General features: G+C 40.2%; 1 protein-coding gene across 1 annotated transcript in view; it reads left to right on the top strand.

The window, feature by feature from the left end:
* Nucleotides 1-25690, top strand: part of LAMA1 (laminin subunit alpha 1) — a 156032-nt gene that overhangs the window by 35528 nt on the left and 94814 nt on the right. Inside the window, exons 2-7 of the mRNA XM_038393112.2 lie at nucleotides 791-961; nucleotides 1306-1418; nucleotides 16981-17223; nucleotides 18837-19016; nucleotides 23696-23785; nucleotides 25006-25123. Coding sequence (XP_038249040.1) covers nucleotides 791-961; nucleotides 1306-1418; nucleotides 16981-17223; nucleotides 18837-19016; nucleotides 23696-23785; nucleotides 25006-25123 — 915 coding nt within the window. The remainder of the gene's footprint in view (nucleotides 1-790; nucleotides 962-1305; nucleotides 1419-16980; nucleotides 17224-18836; nucleotides 19017-23695; nucleotides 23786-25005; nucleotides 25124-25690) is intronic.

Below are 25690 nucleotides of genomic sequence, written 5' to 3'. Positions count from 1 at the left end.
TAAAGCTTTGAGGTTCAAAGTACATTACCCAAGTCATTAGTATTTCTGCATCTGTGAATTCCAATTAAAGGTCACCTTCCACAGAAATGGGATACCAGTTATGTAAGTCTTCCATACCTAGGCACTTTAAATTTGCCTCCTGGATTTCACTTGTTTACACTGTGAAAATAGGTTTCAGTTTCTGCCCTTAAAAATAACTATTTTATTCTTCAGTGGTGATCCAGATATGACATGGAATGATAATGCTATTGCACTCTTACACTATCAATGCAGAATTCATTTGATAAAGGTAACTTATTCTCAACATATCTTTTCCATTTTCCAAATTCTCTAGGACAGGGATTCTCAAACTTCATTGCACCACGACCCCCTTCTGACAACAAAAATTATGACACGACCCCAGGAGGGGACCAAAGCCTGAGTCTGTCTGATTCCCATTGCCCTGGGTGGAGAAGCCAAAGCCAAAGCCTGAGCCCCACTACCCTGGGTGGGGAAGGGATCAAAGCCGAAGCCCAAGGGCTTCAGCCCCAGCCAGGGGGCCTGTAACCCGAGCCCCACTGCCTGGGGCTGAATCCCTAAGGCTTTGGCTCTGGGCAGCAAGTCTAAGCTAGCTAGCTAGTTGCAACCCACTTTGGAGTCCTGACCCACAGTCTGAGAACCACTGCTCTAGGACATACATGGTGAGGCAGACATTTGCTGTGAAACCCCATATGACCACATGGGTATCCAACAATTTTTGTTTTACTCAATCGTCTTATTATATGATCGATATTCATTTTTGTTTTTTAAGGTTTGTTTCCTGCTATTTTAAATCTGGCTAGCCATGCTCATATCAACACCAATGCCACCTGTGGTGAGAAGGGACCAGAGATGTTCTGCAAACTTGTGGAACATGTGCCGGGCCGACCTCTACGCAATGCACAGTGCAGGGTGTGCGACCACAACAGTGCTAACCCCAAAGGCAAGTTTATGATGTTGTATCTTTTTGGTCTCTTTCCACACTTTCACAGGTCTCTGTGTAAGGTACATATCTGCCATGAATACTTAATTAATATTAGTCTGTATTATTGTGGATGGAATTGACCTTTGTGCAGAGTGCCATCATGAGGCTGAAGTACCACTTAAGCCCTGAGGATAGGCCTAATAGTGATTTTCTGCACAGGGGTCAATTTCACCCTATACATGCTTTATGGATGATTGTTATGAGGAGAGAAATATTCAGCATGCAGCTTAAAAATACTAAGTAAGAAAAAATAAGATAATGACATTTATTCTTAAAAGACTTTTTTTGTTATTTAAAAACAGAACAGCACCCTATCTCCAATGCTATAGATGGTACGAATAACTGGTGGCAAAGTCCCAGCATTCAGAATGGTAGGGAATATCATTGGGTCACCATCACCCTGGATCTAAGACAGGTGAGTAATACCAGATGTGTAAAAGAATTTATTTTCTACATGACATAAGCCTAATAAAATGATTGCAGCTGTACTTGATAGTTTTTAGGGACCCAGACAATTAACAATTAATTATGAATAGGTACTATACAGTCATACAGATGAAGGTAAGATCGGATGGATCAGTCTATTTAATTTAAACAACCATGTTTTGTCAGTCAATCAATTTGTTTAAAAGCATATTACTTTGACAATGATGCTGTTGAAAATTTTAGTCGGGATTGAAATGGGAATTAAATTGTCTGTTTACCAAAACATATACTCTCCCTTGATGAACATGGGATATTTTAATAAAAGGAGTAAATGTTTTGGAGTAAGATCTAGCCAAAAAGTGCTTGGAGGTGATTGTAAAATAACAGAGTGCAGTATGCATCCAGTTACGAGCAGCCTTTGATCTGCAGTAAGTACGATAATCAAGGTACTGGATTTTGGAGGAAATAAGTAAGTTAGAGAGTGACTTTGGCTTTGAGAATAAGTGAACATAAATCAATTATTGTTTAATAGTTCTCAGAAAGTAAACTTTTCAGTTAGTTTTAAATTATCTAATTTATGTCAACTTTTTCATATTGTTTCTGTCTTTGAGCTTATTTACATTAAATACAAAAATGTGGTAATACAATGTGATTGTTAACAAGAAGTTCAAAGTTATGGTTCCCATAGGAACTAAACATGCAAATACACAACTTTTCATGGATGAATTCTCAGGAGTAAAAAATGATACACACATGCGATGGGACTGAGTTAACACTGCTGTCAGAACCGTAGCTTTTGGATTAATTGACTCTGGTCTTACTTTGCAACTTAATATTTCACTAACCTAGCTTATTTTTTTGCCCACCTGCCCCATTTTTTTTTTTTGAAAAAAAATTGCCTACCCTTAACTTTAGCCTTTAAATGGTCCCATTAAGCTCTGACACTGAACCATAGGGTAAAAGGGGGCTTATTTTCCACTTTTGCTGCTTCTACTGGTATTGGCTTTGATCATCTTCTACTCAGGAGGGAACTCCAGAGACGAAAACTCTGGGAGAGTCCATTGTGGAGTTTCCCCCCAAATTGTTCTGGGGCCTAGTGCTTATACCCCTGATTAATGAGCAATGGTCCTGTGCCCACCCAACCAAACCCACAGAACCTGGGGAAATCACAGGAGACCAGGTCTATCTGTGGTGAAGATAGTTCCTTGGCACTGGCTTGGTGGCTTTCTTACAATGCAGCTTGGAGTCCTGCTGCCAGGTTCCCCCCTGCTAGGGCTGGCTCTAGGCACCAGCAAAATAAGCAGGTGCTTGGGGCGGCACATTTCTAGGGGTGGCATTCCGGTGCCGGCCATGCTGCCCCTAGAAATGTGCCCCCGCCACCGCAGCTCACCTCCGCTCCGCCTCCTTCTGCTCCCCCGAGCACGCCGCCGCTCCGCTTCTCCCCCTCCCTCCAGACTTGCCATTTGATGCGGCAAGACTGGGAGGGAGGGAGGAGAAGCCAAACGGTGGCGTGCTCGGGGGAGGCGGTGGTGGTGGAGCAGAGGCGAGGTGGGGCGGGGAGTGGTTCCTCTACCCCCCCACCATTACTTCCTGTGTTCCCTTCCCACCCTCACCCACCTCCGCTCCGCCTGCTCCCCTGAATGCGCTGCCTCTCCCTCGCCTGAGAGGGATGGGGAAGAAGCAGAGCGGCGGCGTGTTAAGGGGAGAAGGTGGAGTGGAGGTGAGCAAGGGCGAGGGGTTGCGGTGGGGAGCTGCAGGAAGCAATGCGTGCAGGGGGAAATGCAGCATGCCCAGGGGAGGAGGCGGTGCCGGGGATTTGGGAAAGGGGTTGGGAAGGGGCGGAGTTGGGGCAGAGCCGGGGGTGGGAGGGGGGCACAAAAAATACCTGGGGTGGTCAACATTTTTTTTTGCTTGGGGTAGCAAAAATCCTAGAGCCGGTCCTGCCTCCTGCACTTCTCCTAGGTCTGAAGCTCCATGAACCTTTTGCCAGCTTGTCCAGAGGGCTTGGATGCATGACAGGTCTCCACAAAAAAGATGAGAAAACCAATTTCAAGGAACAGTTGGTTATTTTTTAAAAAATGTATCAGTCTTCAATGAACCTTTTTCATTGCCCAACATAAGTTCTTTGAAAATCAGGGCTCACAGATCTTAACACACCACAAGGTGGGTTGGTAACACTAGAACATATCTCAAATCATCGAGAAATTCTGCTCATTGACAAAATGCAGATTTATGAATTACAGTTGTTAACAAGGTTTTGCCAGGACTCTCTGGACCATTGTGCAATACAGTTTTGAAATAGAAGCTTTGTCTGAGATGCTTTAAAAAGAAGCAAGGGCTGAGCTAGAATTTAGTTTTCTGTTTAATTAGGAAGCAGCACAGCATTGTGGAAACATAATCACAGAATATCTTTTGTCAGCTACAGAGTATTTAGATGGGAATTTCTTGTTATTTGCCTAGTTTGCATTGTGTTTGGTTTGTAAACAGGAAGGAAGTAGCAGAAGGGGGTCTTAGCTTTTTGTCCTCCCATAATACTTTGCCAAATGGCTTTCCCATAATATTTGTACTCTGAAAACAGACCAGCTGACCTGCTCTCTTACTCCTTTATTCTCCCTGGTCTATGCACTATTGAGGGTGCCTCAAATACATATCTTTTCTCTTCTGACACATGCTCAGATTCGTTAATTTGGTTTGAGAAGTTTCTCCTCTGAGAAGCCTTTCCTCTGTGTTTCCTTAGAGCACTGGAAACAGAAAAGGCTATGTAACATGCATGTAAATTACTACTACTCAAGGAAGGATTTTGGTTAATAAAGATTGCTTGGGGTCAATGAGTTATTAGAGCATTGATTTGTTGATTTGCTCGGAATGTTAATACTGAGCAAGTCAGTGCAAGTAAAGGGTAACAAAGGAAACTTAATGCATGCATGAATAATTTTAGGGATTTTTGGTAAATATTTATTTCTAAAGGTTGATTGTGAATGGATTAGAAATATTCTCTAGTAGTATTTTTGCATTTTCTATTTTAATGGACATTTCAAAGTGTTATGAAGAATCAATGTCTGTAACTATGTACATTGCTCTCTATGCTTAGTATCCGTACTGTCAGTTACTTTCTTTAGATTCCAAGATTTGTGCCATATATCTCCCATATCTTAAATTAGTTTCCGTTTATTTTTGTTTGCAAAACGTAAGTGTTTTGTGATGTGAATAACTGTTATTTATCATCCATTCTGTTATTTTATAAACCTTAATAAAGGCTCATAAAATAACAGAATGGATGAAAAACTGATTGGGATGCTAGCTATATACTTTGCACAATATTGTAATCCAACTGTCATAGAGTTGATGAATTCTAGTGTATGTGTAGCAGAGGTGGTTCAAACTACATCCAGCCCGCAGGACCAACCTGCCTGGCCCTTGAGCTCCTGGCCGGGGTGGCTAGCCCCTGGCCCCTCCCCCGCAGTCTCAGCTTGCCGTGCCGCCAGTGCTCTGGGCGGCGGGGCTGGGAGCTCCTGCTGCTCTGAGCGGCATGGTAAGGGGGTGGGTAGTGGGGGGTTGGATAAGGGGCAGGAGGTTCTGGGGGGCAGTCAGGGGACAGGGAGCAGGGGGGTGGTTGGATGGGGCAGAGGTTCGGGGGGGCAGTCAGGGGATGGGGAACGGGGGAGTTGGATAGGCGTGGGAGTCCCGGGGAGCCTGTCAGGGGTCAGAGCAGTCAGGGTGCAGGGAGGGTTGGATAGGGGGTGGGATCCCGGGGGGCACGGTTTGGAGTGGGGGGTCCTAGGAGGGGGCAGTTAGGGGACAAGGATCAGGTGAGTTGGATGGGTCAGGGGTTCTGAGGGGGGAAGTCAGGGGGCAGGAAGTGGGAGGGGTGGATAGGGGGTGGGGACCAGGCTGTTTGGGGAGGCACAGACTTCCCTACCCACCCCTCAGGCCAAAAAGTTTGCCCACCCCTGGTGTATAGCCTAGTGTTGAGGCATGCTATACACACTCCGCCTCAACGCTGGGGCAGATCCTTTCAGCTGATGTAAATTGTGATCAGTAAATTGTGAGGTCAATTGACACCAGCTGAGGATTTGCTGCCATGCCTTTTTTACATGCAGAAAAAGTTAAGCATTTTGTAGGGCTAGCCAAGTGGGTACTTTATAAAACATCAGTATGCAACATGGATCATAAAACTAGGTACATAGTATTATGGCATATCTCTCAGCCTGTCAGGGCCCAGCTGTATGATGCTTTATATGTCTCTCTCTCTCTCTCTCTCTCTCTCTCTCTCTCTCTATATGTATGGCTAGGATTCAAGGTTGTGGAAGAAGATTGAACTGTGAGGTACTGCATTGGTATATTAAAATATAGGGATTTGATTCATGGTCTCTTGTTCCCTGTTCTGGCAGTACTATAGAGGCCAAATGCCTAGCCTCAAATTATGGGAGAAGCAGCACCTTTCTGCTCAACAGAAATTGCTTTGGCTAATTTTTTAGAAATAATTAATAGCTGTTGTTATTATTTATTATTATTTAAATGCCACCAATGTGTTTCGCATTGCTGAGTTGAGGTTATGTGGGCATTGAAATGAAATTCAGTGAAGTTCAATGAAAAACAGTTTTCTCATTATTACTATTTATTATGTCTGAGATTTTCAAAGCTGTTTAAGGGTATAAGGTGCCTTTGAAAATCCTAGTTTATCCTTATTACAATGTAATACACAGGCTTCTGTCAACATTGGGGCCCCCATTGTGCTGGGTGGGTGCAGTGCAAACACAAAAGAGAGTTCCTGCTGCGAAGAGCTATTCCTGAATTTGTAAGTAAATGCCATTATTCTAATATGGTTTTGGGTAGCAGTGTTATACCAATAAAATAAAAACCATCAGGATCTTATTAAAGGGGAAAAGACAAAATGCCACATTTATTGTGAATAGAGAAAGAATCATAGTAAGCAGTTAGTTATAGCTATAACATTCCATTCAATTTCATATTTATTCACACATTCATTCATACACCATTCACTTTCATATTTATTCACACATTCATTCATACACACACACGCACACAGGTTCTGCAAGGTTGTTATCATAGGCCACGTCTACACCACCCGCCAGATCAGCGGGTAGTGATCAATCTATTGGGGATCGATTTATCGCATCTAGTGTAGACGTGATAAATCGATCCCCGATCGCTCTGCTGTCAACTCTGAAACTCCACCAGGGCGGGAGGTGGAAGCGGAGTCGACGGGGGAGTGGTGGCTGTCGATCCCGCACCGCAAGGACGCGAAGTCAGTGATTCTAAGTCGATCTAAGATATATCGACTTCAGCTACGCTATTCTCATAGCTGAAGTTGCGTATCTTAGATCGACCCCCACCCCCAGTGTAGATCAGGCCATAGTTACCAGCCTTAGAGTTGCTCATGCCAAGCCACTGGACATGAGGAGGGAGCAGGGTCTTGTCAGATGTACGTCTGATGCTCCTGGAAGTTGGTTTGCAGAATCAGACCCCAAAGTTCTCACTCTGATTCTCACTTTGAGAAAGTCCATTTTTATAGGAATTTCTTCCTATGCCAGTCTATGGGAATTGCTTCATCATGCTGTTGCTGAATCAATCAGCAGATGGCACATTTCTGACAGCTCTGTGCTGCCAGATGTTGTCTTGTTCTTTGGTTCTCCTATCCTTGAGGCTGTTGGGTGGATTCCAGTCTGCCCTCCGGGGGTTCTCTGGTTGTTTCCACTTGACACCTTCTTTGGCTGATGGACACTGGATTCTTAGGCTGGCACCTCCCTGATCATTCAGTTATTATCCACGCCAAGCATCCATCCACATACATCCTCTATCTCTATTTTAATCACAATTGTTAACAAAGCGAGATAAATACAACAAAAGGGTGGGGAGTCTCTGTGTGCTGTTTCTGTTGTTACAAAGTATTGCTTTGAGAACAGACTCTGTTTTAGGATGTACTAACACAATTAGCAGCTTGCAAGTTGCACACAGAGAGGGAGAGAAACAGTACCAAAAACCAAGAGACTCTTAATTAGTAATACCCTGGAATTTAAACTATGGGGAATCAAACTCATTTATGATTTTAATACAGATCTTCTTTAATATGATCCAACAACAGGATGTCAAAATATCTAAGCTTCTGATAAATGAATTACTCATAAATATTTAATGTGTTCTAAATTAGTGTGTAGAAGTTAGCATACCATTAATTTGTGGTTTCTGCTATTGATAAATCAAATATGATTATAATAATACTTACAATTTGTATAGGGATTTCATCTTGAAATCATTGTTCAACAAGTATTTCTATAAGGCCAGATCCCTAACTGACACAAATTGTCAATGCTCCATTGACTTCAATAGAGAAATGCCAATTTACATCAGTTTAAGATCTGTCTCAGAATCTTTATGTTGCTTTAAAACTGGTGGACTCTTTTAACATATGTGTGGTGTTTGTCCTTATCATTATTTAGAACATTTGTTGACTGAAATCAACTGAAGGATCAATATCGTAAAACAAAGCTAGTTCAGGAATTTAGAATCTCTTTTGGATTGAGATTACATCATACTATAATGTCACTTTAACTTCTCTGAGTAAGTTTCTGAGTTTCTTATAGGAGCCTGAAACAATCATAGTTTCTGAAACAAATATTGAAGGGTACAGGCTGATGCTAGGAATGTCTCCCAGCACTTTGTTTGTTAAAAGTTTGCATAAATTTAGTTTGGATTTTTTTGCAAGTAAAATCTGAATCTTAAGCATAACAGACTTTTCTGGTAACAAGGTTTAGTTGTACTTACAACACTAAGAAGACTGGATTTTGCCGTCCATTAAAAAGGCATAGCATTGTTGCCCTTTATATATCTTTTATCCAAAAGCCTTTTCAAGGCATTTTGAAAAATATACTATTCTCTTTTCTAAATTGCCTTTTTTGGAGTTTCAAGGTACATGTTTCTGTGCTCTTACCCTGAAGGGAAGATTTAAAATAACTTATTAAGGTAGGAACCAGTCTGAAAAATCGAGTGCATTCTTCAGGGCTCATTTATTGTGCAGTCTTGTGCATTATGTGGTAGGCATCACACTACTGTGGTTTTAGCAGGATATGCAAAAGGACAGTTAATAAGATCCTGAAATTCAGTAGAGTGTCTTATCCCCAATATTCACTTTTTGGGAGTGAGATGGCGCAATCTGGTGAAGTTTGGATTAGGATGTAGATTTGAACTTTCCAACTGGTCCTTGTTTATATAACCAAGAGAACACTCCTGAAATTTGGGGACATCAGAATTTCCCAGGTTACATTAATCTTTTATACTAGTCTTAGGATGTAGATTTGAACTTTCCAACTGGTCCTTGTTTATATAACCAAGAGAACACTCCTGAAATTTGGGGACATCAGAATTTCCCAGGTTACATTAATCTTTTATACTAGTCTTTCATTTCTGGTTAGTGGGGCTCAAGTACTTTTGGTTACAAAAGAAATAGGTTCTTTGTGGCCTCTTTTTGCAGTAGTCTCCATTTATGCAAATCAGAAAACTACTGCACCACTGGGAGTTCCTATGCAATAGAAGCCTGGAGCTAAACTTGCAGAGAAAGGAACAAGTCAGGATTTTAGAGCAATGGCAAAAATCTCTGGAGGAAGTTCAAATAGCATCTGCTGCATTGGCTATTGCCAGTCCAATTAGTCTCTCACTCTCTTGAGCTGTGGAATGTGCAAAATTGTCTGAGGATTAGGTTGGTAAAAGTTTACTTTTTAGTTTAAAAATGGCAATAATTTTGTTTAAAGAATGAAAATGCACCTCATCCAGCTGGGTCTGTGTTTAGGGAAAACAAATAATACCAACAGTTGCTGGCAATTTTGGAGAATTGCTAAACAAAACAGAATTAAGTGATAAGGTCTTTAGGGCTTCTTGCTACTACAAACTTGTGACTCTTTTTAGTACAAGATTATTTGTTTGGTCTTTGCCCTGGGTCCTGAATGCATGTAAAATGACACTTTCCAATCCATAGTTGCCTGGGGATCACTAAGTTGCTTTGGCTTGCCCTTTTTACCCTTGTAGTCCAGTAAGGAAATCAGTTCTGGGAAAGTTGCAAAGTCAAATTAAAATGCTCAAATGATTAGCTCTCACAGCACAGCTGTGCAAACTAGTTTATCATGAAACATTAGTAGACACAGAATGATTGAAAGGGTAGGTGGGGAAGCTTGTAAATCACCAGCAGTGTTGTTAACCTTAAGAGTTAATAAAATAAAAAAATCTTGCTAGTAAATGTTCTGAGAATTGTATAAAATTATTTTCATTTTACAGAGTTTGCAGTATAGTAGCCACTGAAGTTGGGAGTGGGGAGTGTTTGCAGAGATTAGTTTCAGAGTAGCAGCCGTGTTAGTCTGTATTCGCAAAAAGAAAAGGAGTACTTGTGGCACCTTAGAGACTAACAAATTTATTAGAGCATAAGCTTTCGTGAGCTACAGCTCACTTCATCGGATGCATTTGGTGGAGAAAACAGAGGGGAGATTGATATAGACACACAGAGAACATGAAACAATGGGTTTATCATACACACTGTAAGGAGAGTGATCACTTAAGATAAGCCATCACCAGCAGGGGGAGGGGGGAAGGAGGAAAACCTTTCATGGTGACAAGCAAGGTAGGCTATTTCCAGCAGTTAACAAGAATATCTGAGGAACAGTGGGGAGTGGGGGGGAGAAATAACATGGGGAAATAGTTTTACTTTGTGTAATGACTCATCCATTCCCAGTCTCTATTCAAGCCTAATTGTAATTGTTAATTGTATCCAGTTTGCAAATTAATTCCAATTCAGCAGTCTCTTGTTGGAGTCTGTTTTTGAAGTTTTTTTGTTGAAGGATAGCCACTCTTAGGTCTGTAATTGAGTGAGCAGAGAGATTGAAGTGTTCTCCAACTGGTTTTTGAATGTTATAATTCTTGACGTCTGATTTGTGTCCATTCATTCTTTTACGTAGAGACTGTCCAGTTTGACCAATGTACATGGCAGAGGGGCATTGCTGGCACATGATGGCATATATCACATTGGTAGATGCGCAGGTGAACGAGCCTCTGATAGTGTGGCTGATGTGATTAGGCCCTATGATGGTGTCCCCTGAATAGATATGTGGACAGAGTTGGCAACAGGCTTTGTTGCAAGGATAGGTTCCTGGGTTGGTGGTTCTGTTGTGTGGTGTGTGGTTGCTGGTGAGTATTTGCTTCAGATTGGGGGGCTGTCTGTAAGCAAGGACTGGCCTGTGTCCCAAGATCTGTGAGAGTGATGGGTGGTCCTTCAGGATGGGTTGTAGATCCTTGATGATGCGTTGGAGAGGTTTTAGTTGGGGGCTGAAGGTGATGGCTAGTGGCGTTCTGTTATTTTCTTTGTTGGGCCTGTCCTGTAGTAGGTGACTTCTGGGTAATCTTCTGGCTCTGTCAATCTGTTTCTTCACTTCAGCAGGTGGGTATTGTAGTTGTAGGAATGCATGATAGAGATCTTGTAGGTGTTTGTCTCTGTCTGAGGGGTTGGAGCAAATGCGGTTATATCGTAGAGCTTGGCTGTAGACAATGGATCGTGTGGTATGATCAGGATGAAAGCTAGAGGCATGTAGGTAGGAATAGCGGTCAGTAGGTTTCCGATATAGGGTGGTGTTTATGTGACCATCGCTTATTAGCACCGTAGTGTCCAGGAAGTGGATCTCTTGTGTGGACTGGTCCAGGCTGAGGTTGATAGTGGGATGGAAATTATTGAAATCATGGTGGAATTCCTCAAGGGCTTCTTTTCCATGGGTCCAGATGATGAAGATGTCATCAATGTAGCGTAAGTAGAGTAGGGGCATTAGGAGACGAGAGCTGAGGAAGAGTTGTTCTAAGTCAGCCATAAAAATGTTGGCATACTGTGGGGCCATGCGAGTACCCATCGCAGTGCCGCTGATTTGAAGGTATACATTGTCCCCAAATGTGAAATAGTTATGAGTGAGGACAAAGTCACAAAGTTCAGCCACCAAGTTAGCCGTGACATTATCGGGGATACTGTTCCTGACGGCTTATAGTCCATCTTTGTGTGGAATGTTTGTGTAGAGGGCTTCTACATCCATAGTGGCTAGGATGGTGTTTTTAGGAAGATCACCAATGGACTGTAGTTTCCTTAGGAAGTCAGTGGTGTCTCGAAGATAACTGGGAGTGCTGGTAACGTAGGGCCTGAGGAGGGAGTCTACATAGCCAGACAATCCTGCTGTCAGGGTGCCAATGCCTGAGATGATGGGGCATCCAGGATTTCCAGGTTTATGGATCTTGGGTAGCAGATAGAATATCCCAGGTCGGGGTTCTAGGGGTGTGTCTGTGCGGATTCAAAAAGCTTCAGAAACAGACTCCAACGAGAGACTGCTGAATTGGAATTAATTTGCAAACTGGATACAATTAACTTAGGCTTGAATAGAGACTGGGAATGGATGAGTCATTACACAAAGTAAAACTATTTCCCCATGTTATTTCTCCCCCCCACCCCACCCCACCCCCCACTGTTCCTCAGATATTCTTGTTAACTGCTGGAAATAGCCTACCTTGCTTGTCACCATGAAAGGTTCCCCCCCCCCCCCCCCCCCCCCCGCTGCTGGTGATGGCTTATCTTAAGTGATCACTCTCCTTACAGTGTGTATGATAAACCCATTGTTTCATGTTCTCTGTGTGTCTATATCAATCTCCCCTCTGTTTTTTTCCACCAAATGCATCCGATGAAGTGAGCTGTAGCTCACGAAAGTTTATGCTCAAATAAATTTGTTATTCTCTAAGGTGCCTCAAGTATTCCTTTTCTTTTTGCAGAGACTAGAGAGCCTGAGGCCTCACAAGCCTCTGGATGTTGAGGTTCTGCAGGGATGGGACCACACTCATCTGTGGACACTGAAGATGTCCATATAGATGAATGTGTCTGTGTAATGTTTCATTCATGCTTCTCCCTGGCAGCACAGCCTCTATAGGAACTATGCGGTAATGACTGGATGTCTCATAACTGTTCAATAGCAGCTGGATCTGTATTAACTCTGAGACAGATTTCAAATCTGGGTGGTGGTTCAGAGTGTGGCCCGTCTCCTGAGCTAGCCTTAACTTGAAAAATTTGTGTCGTCCCTTCTTTATGAATCCCCAGTGGAGAGGCATCCACAGAGTTTCAGTGAGGGGAAAACAGTGCTATGGAGGCAGCCTCTCTATGCAGACAGGGGTAGCGGGAGCACTTCTGCCCTTGGTTATCATATTTTAAGAAGCAAAGATATATAAATATCAAGATGGTATAAAAATGTACAGTATGGCATTGCATTCTGTTACCATATTTAATAAAAATATTTCTCATTAAGAATTCAGTTAAAAATCTATTTTTACAAAGTTGCCAAGTTTTCCTGTGTTGTTGATGTTTTGTGTTGTCTGAATTCACTTAGGAAGACAGAATATTGGTGAGGGCAGGGCAGGGGACAGGCCATAGAATTATTTATTTAAGTGCTATGGTAACACCTATAGACCCCGGTCATCGGCGGTAGGGATCGAACTTGGGGCCTCTGGAGCTTAGTGCATGAACTAAAAGCCAACTGGCTGTTAGCTAAGGCTGTAGAACAGACTCACTTTATCTCTGTCACTAAGTGGTCTCTGTGCCACTAGATGGGGCAGAACACCACAGTCAGGAGGTGTGTGGGTCACATACTTCCCCTAGCTGAGGAAGCACACCCTGACCTTCAGAGACTTCCCAGTTGAAATCCTGGATGAGCCCACACTTGTAATACCAACAGATCCCGGTCGTTGGCAGGCAGGTTCGAACCTGGGACCTCTGGAGCTTAGTGCATGAGCATCTACCATGTGAGCTGAAAGTCATCTGCCTCTTAGCTAAGGCTGTAGAGCAGACCCATTTTTTCTCTCTCTCTCAGTGGTCTTGGTGCCACTAGATAGGACAGAACACCACATCCAGAAGGTATGTGGGTTACACTATGTGTTTATATGGAGTGGAACCCATACGCTCCAATGGAGAAAGATTGGGAGAGGAACACATAGGATGACTATGCATATGTAACCACATTTTTAAAACCATCCAGTTTTTTTGTGGTACTTCCATTTTTGGATGCCCAACTTTAGATGTCTTGTGCCTGATTTTCAGAGGTATCAAACATCCTAACCTCTTATTGACGACAATTGGACTTCTGGACACTCAGGACTTATGAAAATCAGGCCCTTGAGGTCTCAAGTATGGCACCCAAAATCAGCTGCCATGTTTCAAAGTGTTGACTTTCAAAGTGTTGACTTTAAATAACATGCACTTTATTAGAGTGAACAATATAAGTTCATAACCCCTGTGAAAATTCCTTTGTTTGACTGAGCCCCCTCAAGAAACGTCATAATCAAAATAGATTAAACTTGCATATGCTTGTAATATTATTTATTTTCATTCCTATAGCAGTGACTGCAGTTAGTGTGTGATAAAGGATAACTTGTTGTTGCTTGTTGAAACTGGATTTAAAACTAGCCACATCAGCTGCAGTTTGGTGAGACTATAAAAGGTCTAGAAAAAACCCTGTGTAATCAAAAGTAGCTCATTTGTTGTTCAGCCAACTGTGTAATAAGCAAAGAGGCAGTTTAGTTGACTATAGCTAACAGTGAGTAAAAAGAAAAGTATAATGGGTTTCAAGTAAAGCAAAGAGAGTGAATATCATTTTTTATAGTTATAAACAAATTTGGGGTCCAATCTACAGCCTTTACTCATGGGAGCAACTTAATTGACTTCAAAGGGAGTTGTGGATGCTCTGCAACTCTCAGGATAAGTCCACAAAACCCTTGAAGTTTTGTTTGTCTTCAAAAGTGATCAAAAATTCCCTTTCAGGGACTTATACTGTACCCACTGAAATAAATGCCAAAACTCCTATGGACTTAAGTAGGAGCAGAAAAGGATTTAAGTGCTAATACCCCTGGGATTACAGTGGATGAGAAGCTGGAAATGAGTCAGCAGTGTGCCCTTGTTGCCAAGAAGGCCAATGGCATATTGGGCTGTATTAGTAGTAGCATTGCCAGCAGATTGAGGAAAGTGATTGTTCCCCTCTATTCGGCACTCGTGAGGCCACACCTGGAGTACTGTGTCCAGTTTTGGTCCCCCCACTCAGAAGGGATGTGGACAAATTGGAGAGAGTCCAGCGGAGGGCAACAAAAATTATTATGGGGTTGGGGCACATGTCTTACAAGAAGAGGCTGAGGGAACTGGGATTGTTTAGTCTGCAGAAGAGAAGAATGAGGGGGGATTTGATAGCAGCCTTCAACTACCTGAATGGGTGTTCCGAAGAGGATGTTCCCAGTGGTGGCAGATGACAGAACGAAGAGTAATGGTCTCAAGTTGCAATGGGGGAGGTCTAGGTTGGATATTAGGAAACACTATTTCACTAGGAGGGTGGTGAAGCACTGGAATGCGTTACCTAGGGAGGTGGTGGAATCTCCATCCTGAGAGGTTTTTAAGGCCCAGCTTAACAAAACCCTGGCTAGGATGATTTAGTTGGGGTTGGTCCTGCTTTGAGCAGGGGTTGGACTAGATGACCTCCTGAGGTCTCTTCCAACCCTAATCTTCTATGATTCTTCTTTTACATACACCAGGTGTAACTCCATTGATGTCCATTATATCAGGATAAAATCGGTGTGAGATCAGAATCAGGCTGCTGTGTATGGAACGCTGAAGTTGCCCAGGTTTCAGAGTAGCAGCTGTGTCGATTTCCGTTCCCTTGCATGCTGAAAGGAGATGTTAGTATATGATTTTTACTGAAGTAGCCTGTTGGTAGCAAATAACATTTTCAAATGGGACCCTTCAATGGACTAGGAGCCTTATATTCTTATATAGAGCCTTATATTCTTGGTAATTACTGACTTTGTTTGTTTTTTTAAAACTGTACTGTAGTAGAGAGGGTTTAAAAATCTGTAGATTTTTCTCTTACTAATTATGAGCCATGATCCTAGTTCTCTTCTTGCTGACACCAATGCAAATCGCAAGTAACTCCACTAAGTCAGTGGGCCAGATTCTTTGTTGGCGCAAAATAGCATCTTAAGTTCCACTGAAGCAGGTGAAAGTATGCTTATTTACATCTGATGAGTATCTGGCCCAAAGAGTAAAACTGGAGTGCTGAGAAAAGAATCAGGTTCAATGGGTATCAAGTTATAAGAAGATATTCACACCCAAAGCAAACCTGATCAAGTTTGTTTTATTACTAGTTTAGCATTGGTGGGTATGAACTGCTCCATTTTGGCCAAAATTATTTTCTCTCCCTCACTCCCCACTCCAACTAAATAAGATATATGAGGGAGAGAGAGAGAGAGAGAGAGAGAGGCACCTGAAAAACATTTTGGGAGAGGGGGCAGTGTTCAAAAGCATTTGACTAAATTACCCACATAGTGATTAAATAACATTTTTTTTTCTGTCTTACTGTGACTTGGTAACATAGAGAGAACATTAAACTATTGGCAACTAGCTCATCAACCTTCAAAAACTTAATTTATGCATTAATGCATTTAGGCTGTATTCTGGAGTGGAAGATGGGTGATGGAAGTGCTGTGGTGTGAGCAGGGTGCGGTGGAACTAGACCCGATGTACTTAGTGATCCTGGCTGACAGAGTGGATCCTTTGGAGCCGTTATCCATTGGCACAAATTAGCTGTAAGACTGCTCTAACTTGCACTGGGGATTGGTTTGGCTCCTGGCAGCCCACAGGATTGAGGGCTGGAAAGGTGGTATAAAAAGCCACCTCTCCCCTTCCCCTCCTTTCTCTCAAGTGTGCTGAATGCTGCTGTAGCGCATCTGAGGATCTGGCTTTGAGTATAAACCCGTAAGGAATAGTTCAAACTAAGATGCAAACTCTATAACAATTTGCCATTCTTAGTCAGAGGAGGGGCATGATGCCATATGTGTATTGGTCATCTTGTACTTTACAATCTTATTTATTTACCTTTCAGTGTTTCTGTTTAGATAAGGATATTGCATAAATAACTTCACATCTACTGTAATATATCTGCAGATGCACCATAGGATGAAAATATTTGGGAGGAAATGCACAGAAGAGGATCTTCCATACAGGGCTTTAAAAACTGAACAGAGTGTAAACACTTTTTACTGAGAGGATTAATGTCACCAGACAAATTTAAAATAATGGTGTCCCATCTGCATATGCTCAGAAAAATTCACTGTAGAGAGTGGATGCCACCAAAGCTGAGAGAAACATATCCAGCTATTCCTGAGCTACTATGGATCAAAAAAATATTTCAACTCAGTATTATAAAATGATGCAATAAATATATCTGGTCACTTTCTGCATGGGTCAGGTATTAGAATTTTGCAACAAAGTTATTCGCACTTCTCGTAAAACCAATGACAAATCGTGTGGTTTTTGTCAAATATTTGTGCTGAAAGCTTTATTCAAAGTCACTCCTAGCAAATGTTACTGAATCCCCCAGCAAAATACATAAACTTCTTAAAATGTTCATTTCACAACCAAATTGACCACTTGGTGCTTATTTTTTATTGTAGTATCAAGTGTTAAAAATTTCTGCTTGAATTTTGTTTAGGTCTTTCAAGTTGCATATGTCATAATCAAAGCTGCTAATGCTCCCCGACCTGGAAACTGGATTTTGGAACGTTCAGTGGATGGCACTGAGTTCAAACCATGGCAGTATTATGCAATTAGTGACACAGAGTGCTTAACTCGTTATAATGTAACACCAAGACTTGGGCCTCCTACTTACAAGAGAGATGACGAAGTGATCTGCACCTCTTATTATTCCAGGCTAGTTCCATTAGAACATGGAGAGGTATGCTGTCTGTTTTTGCACTTGTCATTTAGGAGCATGAATGAGGACTAATTGCAAGTTTCAGAAATTTTAAATTACAGTTTATGCCTTCCAACATTGTCAGATGCTTTGGATTGTTATGATGCCTTTAATGATAGTATCTCTGTTTCATTTACCAATATAACAACTTAAAAGAATGTTAGGAAAAAATATCTTTTGGCTCTGCTTATTCTAGTTATAAACGCTATGTTGTATCTCTTCACATAATTTGATTATGGCTACTAATTGTGAATTAGGTACTTCATTTTGAAAGAATAAAGCATAGAGACTTTTTGTACATCCAGGTGTTTAATTTAAAAAAGAACATCTCTTATTTAGGAGCACCTGGTTTTGTAAGATAAAGCAGCAAAAGCTGTCTGAAATGCTCTACTCTGCACAGCTGGAATTGGAAAACAAGCCCTGGCATTGTTTCAGGGACAGAGCATAATTAAAAGAGCTATGCATTGTGCAGGCTCACTGTTGATTGTTCTTTCTTTAACTAAGACTATTCATGGTACTTATGTAATTTATTTCAGAGAGGCAGCAACATAATGAAATGATGCATTAAAATTGGTGGTTAGTCTATTGTGAAAAGTCCTCCTTATGTGGTAATAAACCCAGTCTTGGCCTTTGGAGGTTGCTAATAACCCATTGTTTAGTAGAAACCAGTAACTTCTCTTCTAATCTTCTAGATTAAAATAAAATTGGAGTACGCACAATTAAGGATTGAAGTATTACAAACATTGCCTTTTTCACATTTTAAATCCCAGTTTTGGCCTCAACGGTGAAAGAAAACCTGATGAACCTTGGGTGATTTTAAGTCAAGCATATTTGAATCAAGTATTTATCATAGGGCTGTCCAGAATGGGTGAAACTGGACACACAGAGAAACTTTTTAATTGGTGGGCTAGGTCATCAGAAAGCCCATATATTCCCTTATTACAGAAGTAATATTTTTTTAAAATATTATTTAAATTTTTTTCTGTTGAAACATTTTTACTGCATTAGACAAAACTAAAAATATAAATAAAAGAGAAAATATAGGAGAAAAAACCTCTGTATATGAGGAAATATACATATAAAGAGAACACAGCTAATAAACCAAATTAGTTATGAAAAAGTGAACAGCTAGTTTTACATCTTACCATATAAATCTTTACAAATTGCACAAGAGACTTTCTGTGAGGGATAAATTCTGTACTCCTTGCTCATTGTCAGAGTGTCTTCCACATATGTGAGCAGAAGGGTCCCAGATCAAGTAGAGTCAGACTAGTGCATAGAAGGCAAGGAATGATCTTCAGCATGCTCCCTCTCCCACCCCTTTCTTTTGACCCTGCAGAAGTCCCACCACAAGTGCCCTATAGACATTGGATTCTGGGAATGGTGGTTCCAGGAAGATGTGACTAATAAATCAGGCAGTTAATATTATTAATACTGAAATTGTGAACAGAATGCAGAATTGATTTGATATCTCTGATGCATTGTACCCAATAACTCCATTTTGTTTGTGGATTTTTAGGTCTTGATAGAAAGATGTTTTTTTATCATAACTGGGTTATAATTAAGCATATAGTGAAGTCAGTCCCTCTCTCTAGATTCACACTTCATTGATCAATGGTAGACCTAGTGCAGATGATCCTTCGCAAACGCTATTGGAATTTACCTCTGCACGATACATCCGTCTTCGCCTGCAACGTATTAGAACCCTTAATGCTGACCTCATGACTCTTAGCCACCATGATCCTAAAGACCTTGATCCCATTGTTACCAGAAGGGTAAGCTGATCTTTTGTATCTATTCTTCACCACACTGGACAGTAAAGGCTAAATACTGTCTGTCTTGTTGAAGGACTTGAACCTCAACATTCACAATAAGTAAGGTTTCATGAGGTTGTTAAGTAAATGTTGCCTTCTCTGTAATGTTACTAAATTGCAGGGGACAGCTGTTCCAAAGAAAGATTTTTCATAGTCGTTTTTTCCTTCAGATGAATTGCCATTTAGCTACTAACCATGAGGTAGCATTGCTAACATTTCATCAGCAAAGGTAAATGTGATTTATTTGATGAAAATGTCACTTTAGGCAAAAAGTAAATATATGAGTTACATTTCATGTTAGTGTACAGTAATTTTTGGTGTATTAAGTATTTCAGTTGCTAATGTGTTGATACATGAAATATATTACTTGAAAACAGTAACCTGGTGTGAATTACAATCCTATCTAATGGATGGATCCTTTTGCCAACTTGTCTTTAAGCCCAAGGGTATTTATTAATATTAATATATACCATGTATGTAGAACTTGGAAATATTATCTGATCCTCACAACATCCCTATTTTACACATCCCTGAGACACAAAGAGGTTGAACTGATTTGCTCAAGACCTCACAGGGAGTCAGGGACGCAGCCAAGAGTAAGTTCACTGACTGGAGCATGCTGCCTGTTAAGTTTAACTGGATGCAGTACTCCACAAATTAACCAGTGTGTCCCTTTCTTCTTTATAATTTAGTTGTTTGTCCCCCTTCTTTACTTGACCATGACACACTGGGTAAAACATCAGTGATTTAATGTATTCACTTGCTAAAGTCTTTTGATTGTTTGTGTGACTATACAGCATGGAGGACCTCATCTGTTGAGGGGAGGGGAATGTGGAGAGTATCTTCAATAAACAGGATCTCTCCCTTTAAAAATAGCACCAGACTCTAAATCTGAATTCAAAGGGGAATCTTTGTGTGTCCCCCCCCTTGCTTTTTAATAGATCCAAACATTCCAGGGACAGAAGGGGCCATTGTGATCAGCTACTCTAGCCTCCTGTATAACACAAGCCATAGAACAGTCCCCAAAATAATTCCAAGAGCATATCTTTTAGAAAAGCATCCAATCCTGATTTAAAAATTGAGATTATGACCTTGGTAAATTGTTCCATTGGTTAATTGCTCTCACCATTAAATATTATGCCTTATTTCCAATCTAAATTTGTCTAGCTTCAACTTGCAGCCATGGAATCATGTTTTACCTTTCTTCGCTAAACTGAAGAGCCCATTAGGAAATATTTTTCGCCATGTAGGTACTTATAGACAGTAATCAAGTCATCCCTGAACCTTCGCTTTTTAAGCTAATTAGACTGAGCTCTCTGAATATATCACAAGGCAGGTTTTCTAATCCTTTATCATTCTCATGGTCTTCTCTGAACTTTCTCCAATTTATCAATATCTGAATAATGGGCATCAGAACTGGACACAGTATTCCATCAGTGGCCACATCAATGACAATGACAAATAAGCTCTTTACTACTACTTAAGATACTTCTGTTTATTCATCCCAGGATCACATTAACTCTTTAACTCACACTGGGAGCTCATGGTCAGCTGATTATCCACCACAACCCCCAAATCTTTTTCAGAGTCACTGCTCCCCAAGAAAGAGTCCCCCGTCCTCTAAGCATGGCCTATATTCGTTGTTCCAGATGTATACATTTACATTTAACCATATTAAAATGCAGATTGTTTGCTTGCACCTAGTTTACCAAGTGAACCAGATAGCTTTAAATCAGTGATGTGTCCTCTTCATTATTTACCATTCCTTCCAATTTTTGAGTCATCTGTAATCTTTATCGGTGATGATTTTGTGTTTTCTTTGTGGCCACTGATAAAAATGTTAAATTGAGTAGGGCCGAGAACTGATTCCTGCACGACCCCACTGGAAACACACCTGCTTGATGATGATTCCCTGTATACAATTACATTTTAAGACATGTCACTTAGCCAGATTTTTATCCGTTTTGTGCATGCCATGTTAATTTTATATCTTTCTTGTCTTTTAATCAAAATGTTGTGCAGTACCAAGTCAAATATCTTATAGAAGTCTAAGTATATTACATTAACACTGTTATCTTTATCAACCAAACTTGTAATCTCATCAGAAATATATCAAGTTAATTTGACAGGATCTATTTTTCATAAACTCATACTTACTTGCATTAATTAAATTACCCACTTTTAATTCTTTATTGAGTCCCGTATCAGTTGCTCTATTGTCTTGCCTGGGATTGATGTCAGGCTGACAGGCTGATAAATCTGAGTCATCCTGTTTACCCTTTTTAAAAATTGTCACATTAGGTTTCTTTCAATCTTCTGGAACTTCCCCAGTGGTCCAAGACCTACTGAAAATCAACAGTAACTATCCAGTAAGCTACTCAGCCAGCTGTTTTAAAATTCTCAGATGCAAGTTATCAGGATCTTCTGATTTTAAAATGTCTGACTTTAGTAGCTTCCGTTTAACATCTTCCAGTGATACTAGTGGAATTGAAAGAGTGATATCTTACTGTATGAAGAAACTATATCATCTGGTTTTACCTCAAATACAGAACAGAAATATTTATTGAACACTTTTGGCTTTTCTGTATTATTGTTTATAATTCTATCATATCCATCTAATAATGGCTCAGTTGTATTGTCAGAATTCTTTTTGTTGCTAATGTATTTAAAAATCTTCTTCTTGTCCTTAACTCTGCTGGCCATAAGTTTCTCCACGTGTTCCTTTGTTTCCCTTTTCTATTTTCTACAGTTCCTAACTTCTGATTTATATTCATTACTATCCACTTTCCCTTTCTTCTATTTGTTATATATTATATATATTTTTGCCCCTCTAAATCAGGTTGATTTTTTTTAACCAGCACAGCCTTTTCTCTCAGTTGTGGGATTGTAGCTTTTTGGGCATCTAATAAAGTGTTCTTAAATGGTTCTCAATTATCATTCACATTTTCCTGATTAAATTCTTCCTCCCAGCTGAATTGACTCATAATTGTTTTTACCTTTATGAAATTGGCCCTATTAAAGCACCAAGTATATGAATTACTGATCTGGACTTGATTCTGTTTGCACATTACAAATGTGATCAAGTCATCATCACTTGTACCTAAGCCGCCACTAATTTTTAGTTCTGTTCCTCTTTATCTTAGGACAAGGTCTAACAGAGCATTCCACCATGTTGGCTGCAATACTTTTTGAGTTAGGAAATTGTCATTTATAATGTTTAGAAATTCCCAGGGTGTTTAGCACAGGCAGCTTGAGACCTCCAGCATATGTCACTCCAGATGAAGTCCACTATGATCACACACTTTTTTTTCCCCTTAGGGTAGGCACATAAGGAGCGGTCATCCCATTCCCAAGTGTGATTTGGTGGTCTGTAGCAGATACCACCTAATACCCTACCTTGTGCTTTAGCTGTTAAGATATTGATCCATACACATTCAACATTTTTTTTTTTGAGTGATCAGTGACTCAGAAACGGGCAATGCTATTTTTAACTAAAAGCCCCCGCCTTTTGTTCACTAAATACTCCCTAAACAGTTACAACCACTGATTTTAACATACCAATTGTGTGAATCATCTCATCAGATTTCAGTAATACCAATTAGATTGAATTTAAGATAATAAATGAGCAATTCCAATTCCTCTTGTTTATTACCCAGGCTCCTAGCATTGGTATTTAGGCAGTAGACTATAGAGGTATACTGTCCCCTTATAGTGTAAGGAGTCTCTGTTCAACCGAGGCCTTTCTGCAGATCAGACCAAAGAAAGAAAGAAGAAAAGGAGCTAGCTTGCTCCAGCTCCCTTCAGAGAATGTAAAAAACTTGTCAGTAAACTGGTCTGTACACCCAGAGCACCTACTGCATCTGTCCCAGCAGCCTGTAGGTAGTCTAAGGCCTTGAGTGTCTTGAACCCTTTCCCTAGAACTCTTGGAAAGACTTTGTTCACAATCCCTGTGAAGTGCCTGCCAAACCTGCTTACACTGAAGCTGTAATTGAACCCAGCTGCAGCATATCCTGCCTCTTTTTTGCTCTGAAAATTAATTCCTTCCCTGCTGTCCAGATACATGGGGCTTATACACATCATCACACACAGCATCTGGTACTTTGCTGTCCTACTGTTCCTTAAGCTAAACATTTGAGTAGAGCAATACAGTACATCAAAACTAGCAGCTCAGAGCTTGTGTGAGGGAAGTTCATGAGCAGGTTTTGAATGAAAGTGGAAATCCCCAGTTCTGAGAAAATACAATGCCAGGATTTAAATTAAATTAAAATTCAAGTCTACAGGTTGTTATGTTGCGACCAGAAAACATTCTGTTATGTCATCCGACATCCTGCATGGCAAAAGTGGATTTTTGAAGTCATATTCTGCTAAGGCACAAGTGCAAATAACCACTGAAATCAGGGAGTTGTGCATGCTTATCCATAATTAGAATTTATCTCTTAATTTAATAAAGACTACAGGGAAAAAGATCTAAAAATTGCAAAATGGCAAGTTTGCCCAGGTTTCAGATATTCAATGTCAAATTGTTTGGAACATATCTGTTCTCAGATCAATACAATATTGATATTTTATTGTCCTTTGGAATTTAAGAGAAACCTGAAATGTTTCCAACTCACTTCCTTTTCAACCTTACTTTTGTCCAGTATTACTATTCAATAAAGGATATCTCTGTTGGTGGCATGTGTATTTGCTATGGCCATGCTCGAAGCTGCCCACTGGATGAAACCACAAAGGTATGCTTTAATTATTTTTATTTTCACAAAACAGTCTTTTGAATAAAAAGTTTAGTTCTTTGCACAGAGAGAGAGAGAAAGATATTGTGGGGAAAATCGAAAGGAACATATATAAATTCTGGCCTCGATTCAGCAGGTATTTAAAGCAGGTTCCTAATTTTAAGCATGCCCTAACTTAAGGCACACACTTAACTACCTTGCAGAAATTAGGCCTAAAAGCTTGATCCTGCAAATACTTATGCACTTTACACATGTAAGTAGTCTCATGATTTTGATGAGAATACCCACATGAGTAAAATTACGCAGGTTAAATCTTTGCAGGATTGAGCCCTTAATGCTTGATCCTTTAAATACTTTGTGGGTGGAACTCTCATTGACTTCAGTGGGAGTTCAATGAAAGGAACAATTACAGAATCCAGCCTCAGGTACATATGAGGAAGGACACTCCAGTTAATAACTTTGCATCAGTTCATTTGAACAAATGAGGGGCAGAATTACCCTCCAGCACAGTTCTCTTGTTTCATATTTTCTACAGAAAATTTGAACTGGTGTTAATACTATAAGTGCAGATATAGATGTTTTCCCTTTTATCCTCTTCTTCCGCTCACTTTTTGATATAGCTGGATAATCACATGTATGGAATTTCAACAGAGAAAATGTTCACTGATAATATTACTTCATATTTAATCTTAAGGTTCCTTTGAGTGAAGCAATATATATATATATGCTACAGGCCAAGTTTTGCAATCTTTACTCATGCTGAACTCTGTAGAACTACTCCTCTGAGTAAAGGGCTGTAAAATCAGGCCTATAATATATGCTTTTATTCTTCATTCTGTCTACTTGCTGTAATTTTCTTCCCTTCACTATCTAAACATACAGTTCTCAGGTAATGCGCTTTGTTTGGAAGTGAACTCTTTTTGTCTTAGAGCCTAAATTTAAACAATGCTTTTGAGTGTAGCAAAGGAACTAAAGACATGATCCTGCAGCTCTCACATGGCAGAGTGATAGGACTTGCTCTGATAGGATACATACCTGAGGAAGGGCCTCTCACATCAATAAAGGTAGCAGGACTGGGTTCTAGCACGTCTATACAATTGCAAAATAGTTGTGGTATTTAAAATTCTGTGGTAGAGTAGATTTGATATTAGTCATTTGGTTGAGTTTTCAGGGCCTTGGTAAATGGCCTATTTTTTTAATTTCTACAATTTCTTTTTTAGAAACTGCAGTGCCAGTGTGAACATAATACATGCGGAGAGAGCTGTAATGAGTGTTGCCCTGGTTACCATCAAAATCCATGGAGACCAGGAACTATTTCTGCTGGCAACAAGTGTGAGAGTAAGTAGTTACAAAAGTTGGGGTGCTTAATGGGTCCATAAATGTTGACAGTTTTGTTCAATAAGGACCTAATCCAGTGCCCACTGAAATCAATGGAATGACTAGATCAGGTACTAGAAATAGTAGTTTTCTTAAAGTGAAAAAACAAACAAACCACACACCAGAAGTGGAAGGTATGGTCAAAAATCATAAGATGATAATAATTTGGATTTCATTTGAAATAATAATATTTTATTATATACGATAGATCAATAATAATATTGAGGTTGCGGAAATGACATTCGTAGATGATCAGACAGAAGAGACTTAGTGTTTTACTGTGCTACAATAAAATTTAACACTTTCACATTGGTAATTATGGGTGCTGCTTGTTGCTTAAATTTTGTTAAATTCCTAATTCAGTCTTAGTTAAACATAGTCATTCTTACAACATGAAGATTCTGAAAAAGCAATCTAAATGGCCAGTAAATTGCAAACTGTGCTGAATGTCTGATAAAATGGCATAGGCTCTCCCAATAGTTGCCTATTCGCACACATTGCTAAGATTTGTTAGCCACATTTCCTTAC

The sequence above is a fragment of the Dermochelys coriacea genome, chromosome 2 (assembly GCF_009764565.3).
Source record: "Dermochelys coriacea isolate rDerCor1 chromosome 2, rDerCor1.pri.v4, whole genome shotgun sequence".
NCBI lineage: Eukaryota > Metazoa > Chordata > Testudines > Dermochelyidae > Dermochelys > Dermochelys coriacea.
The sequence above is the reverse complement of the archived record's forward strand: the minus strand, read 5'-3'. Positions and strand labels throughout refer to the sequence as shown.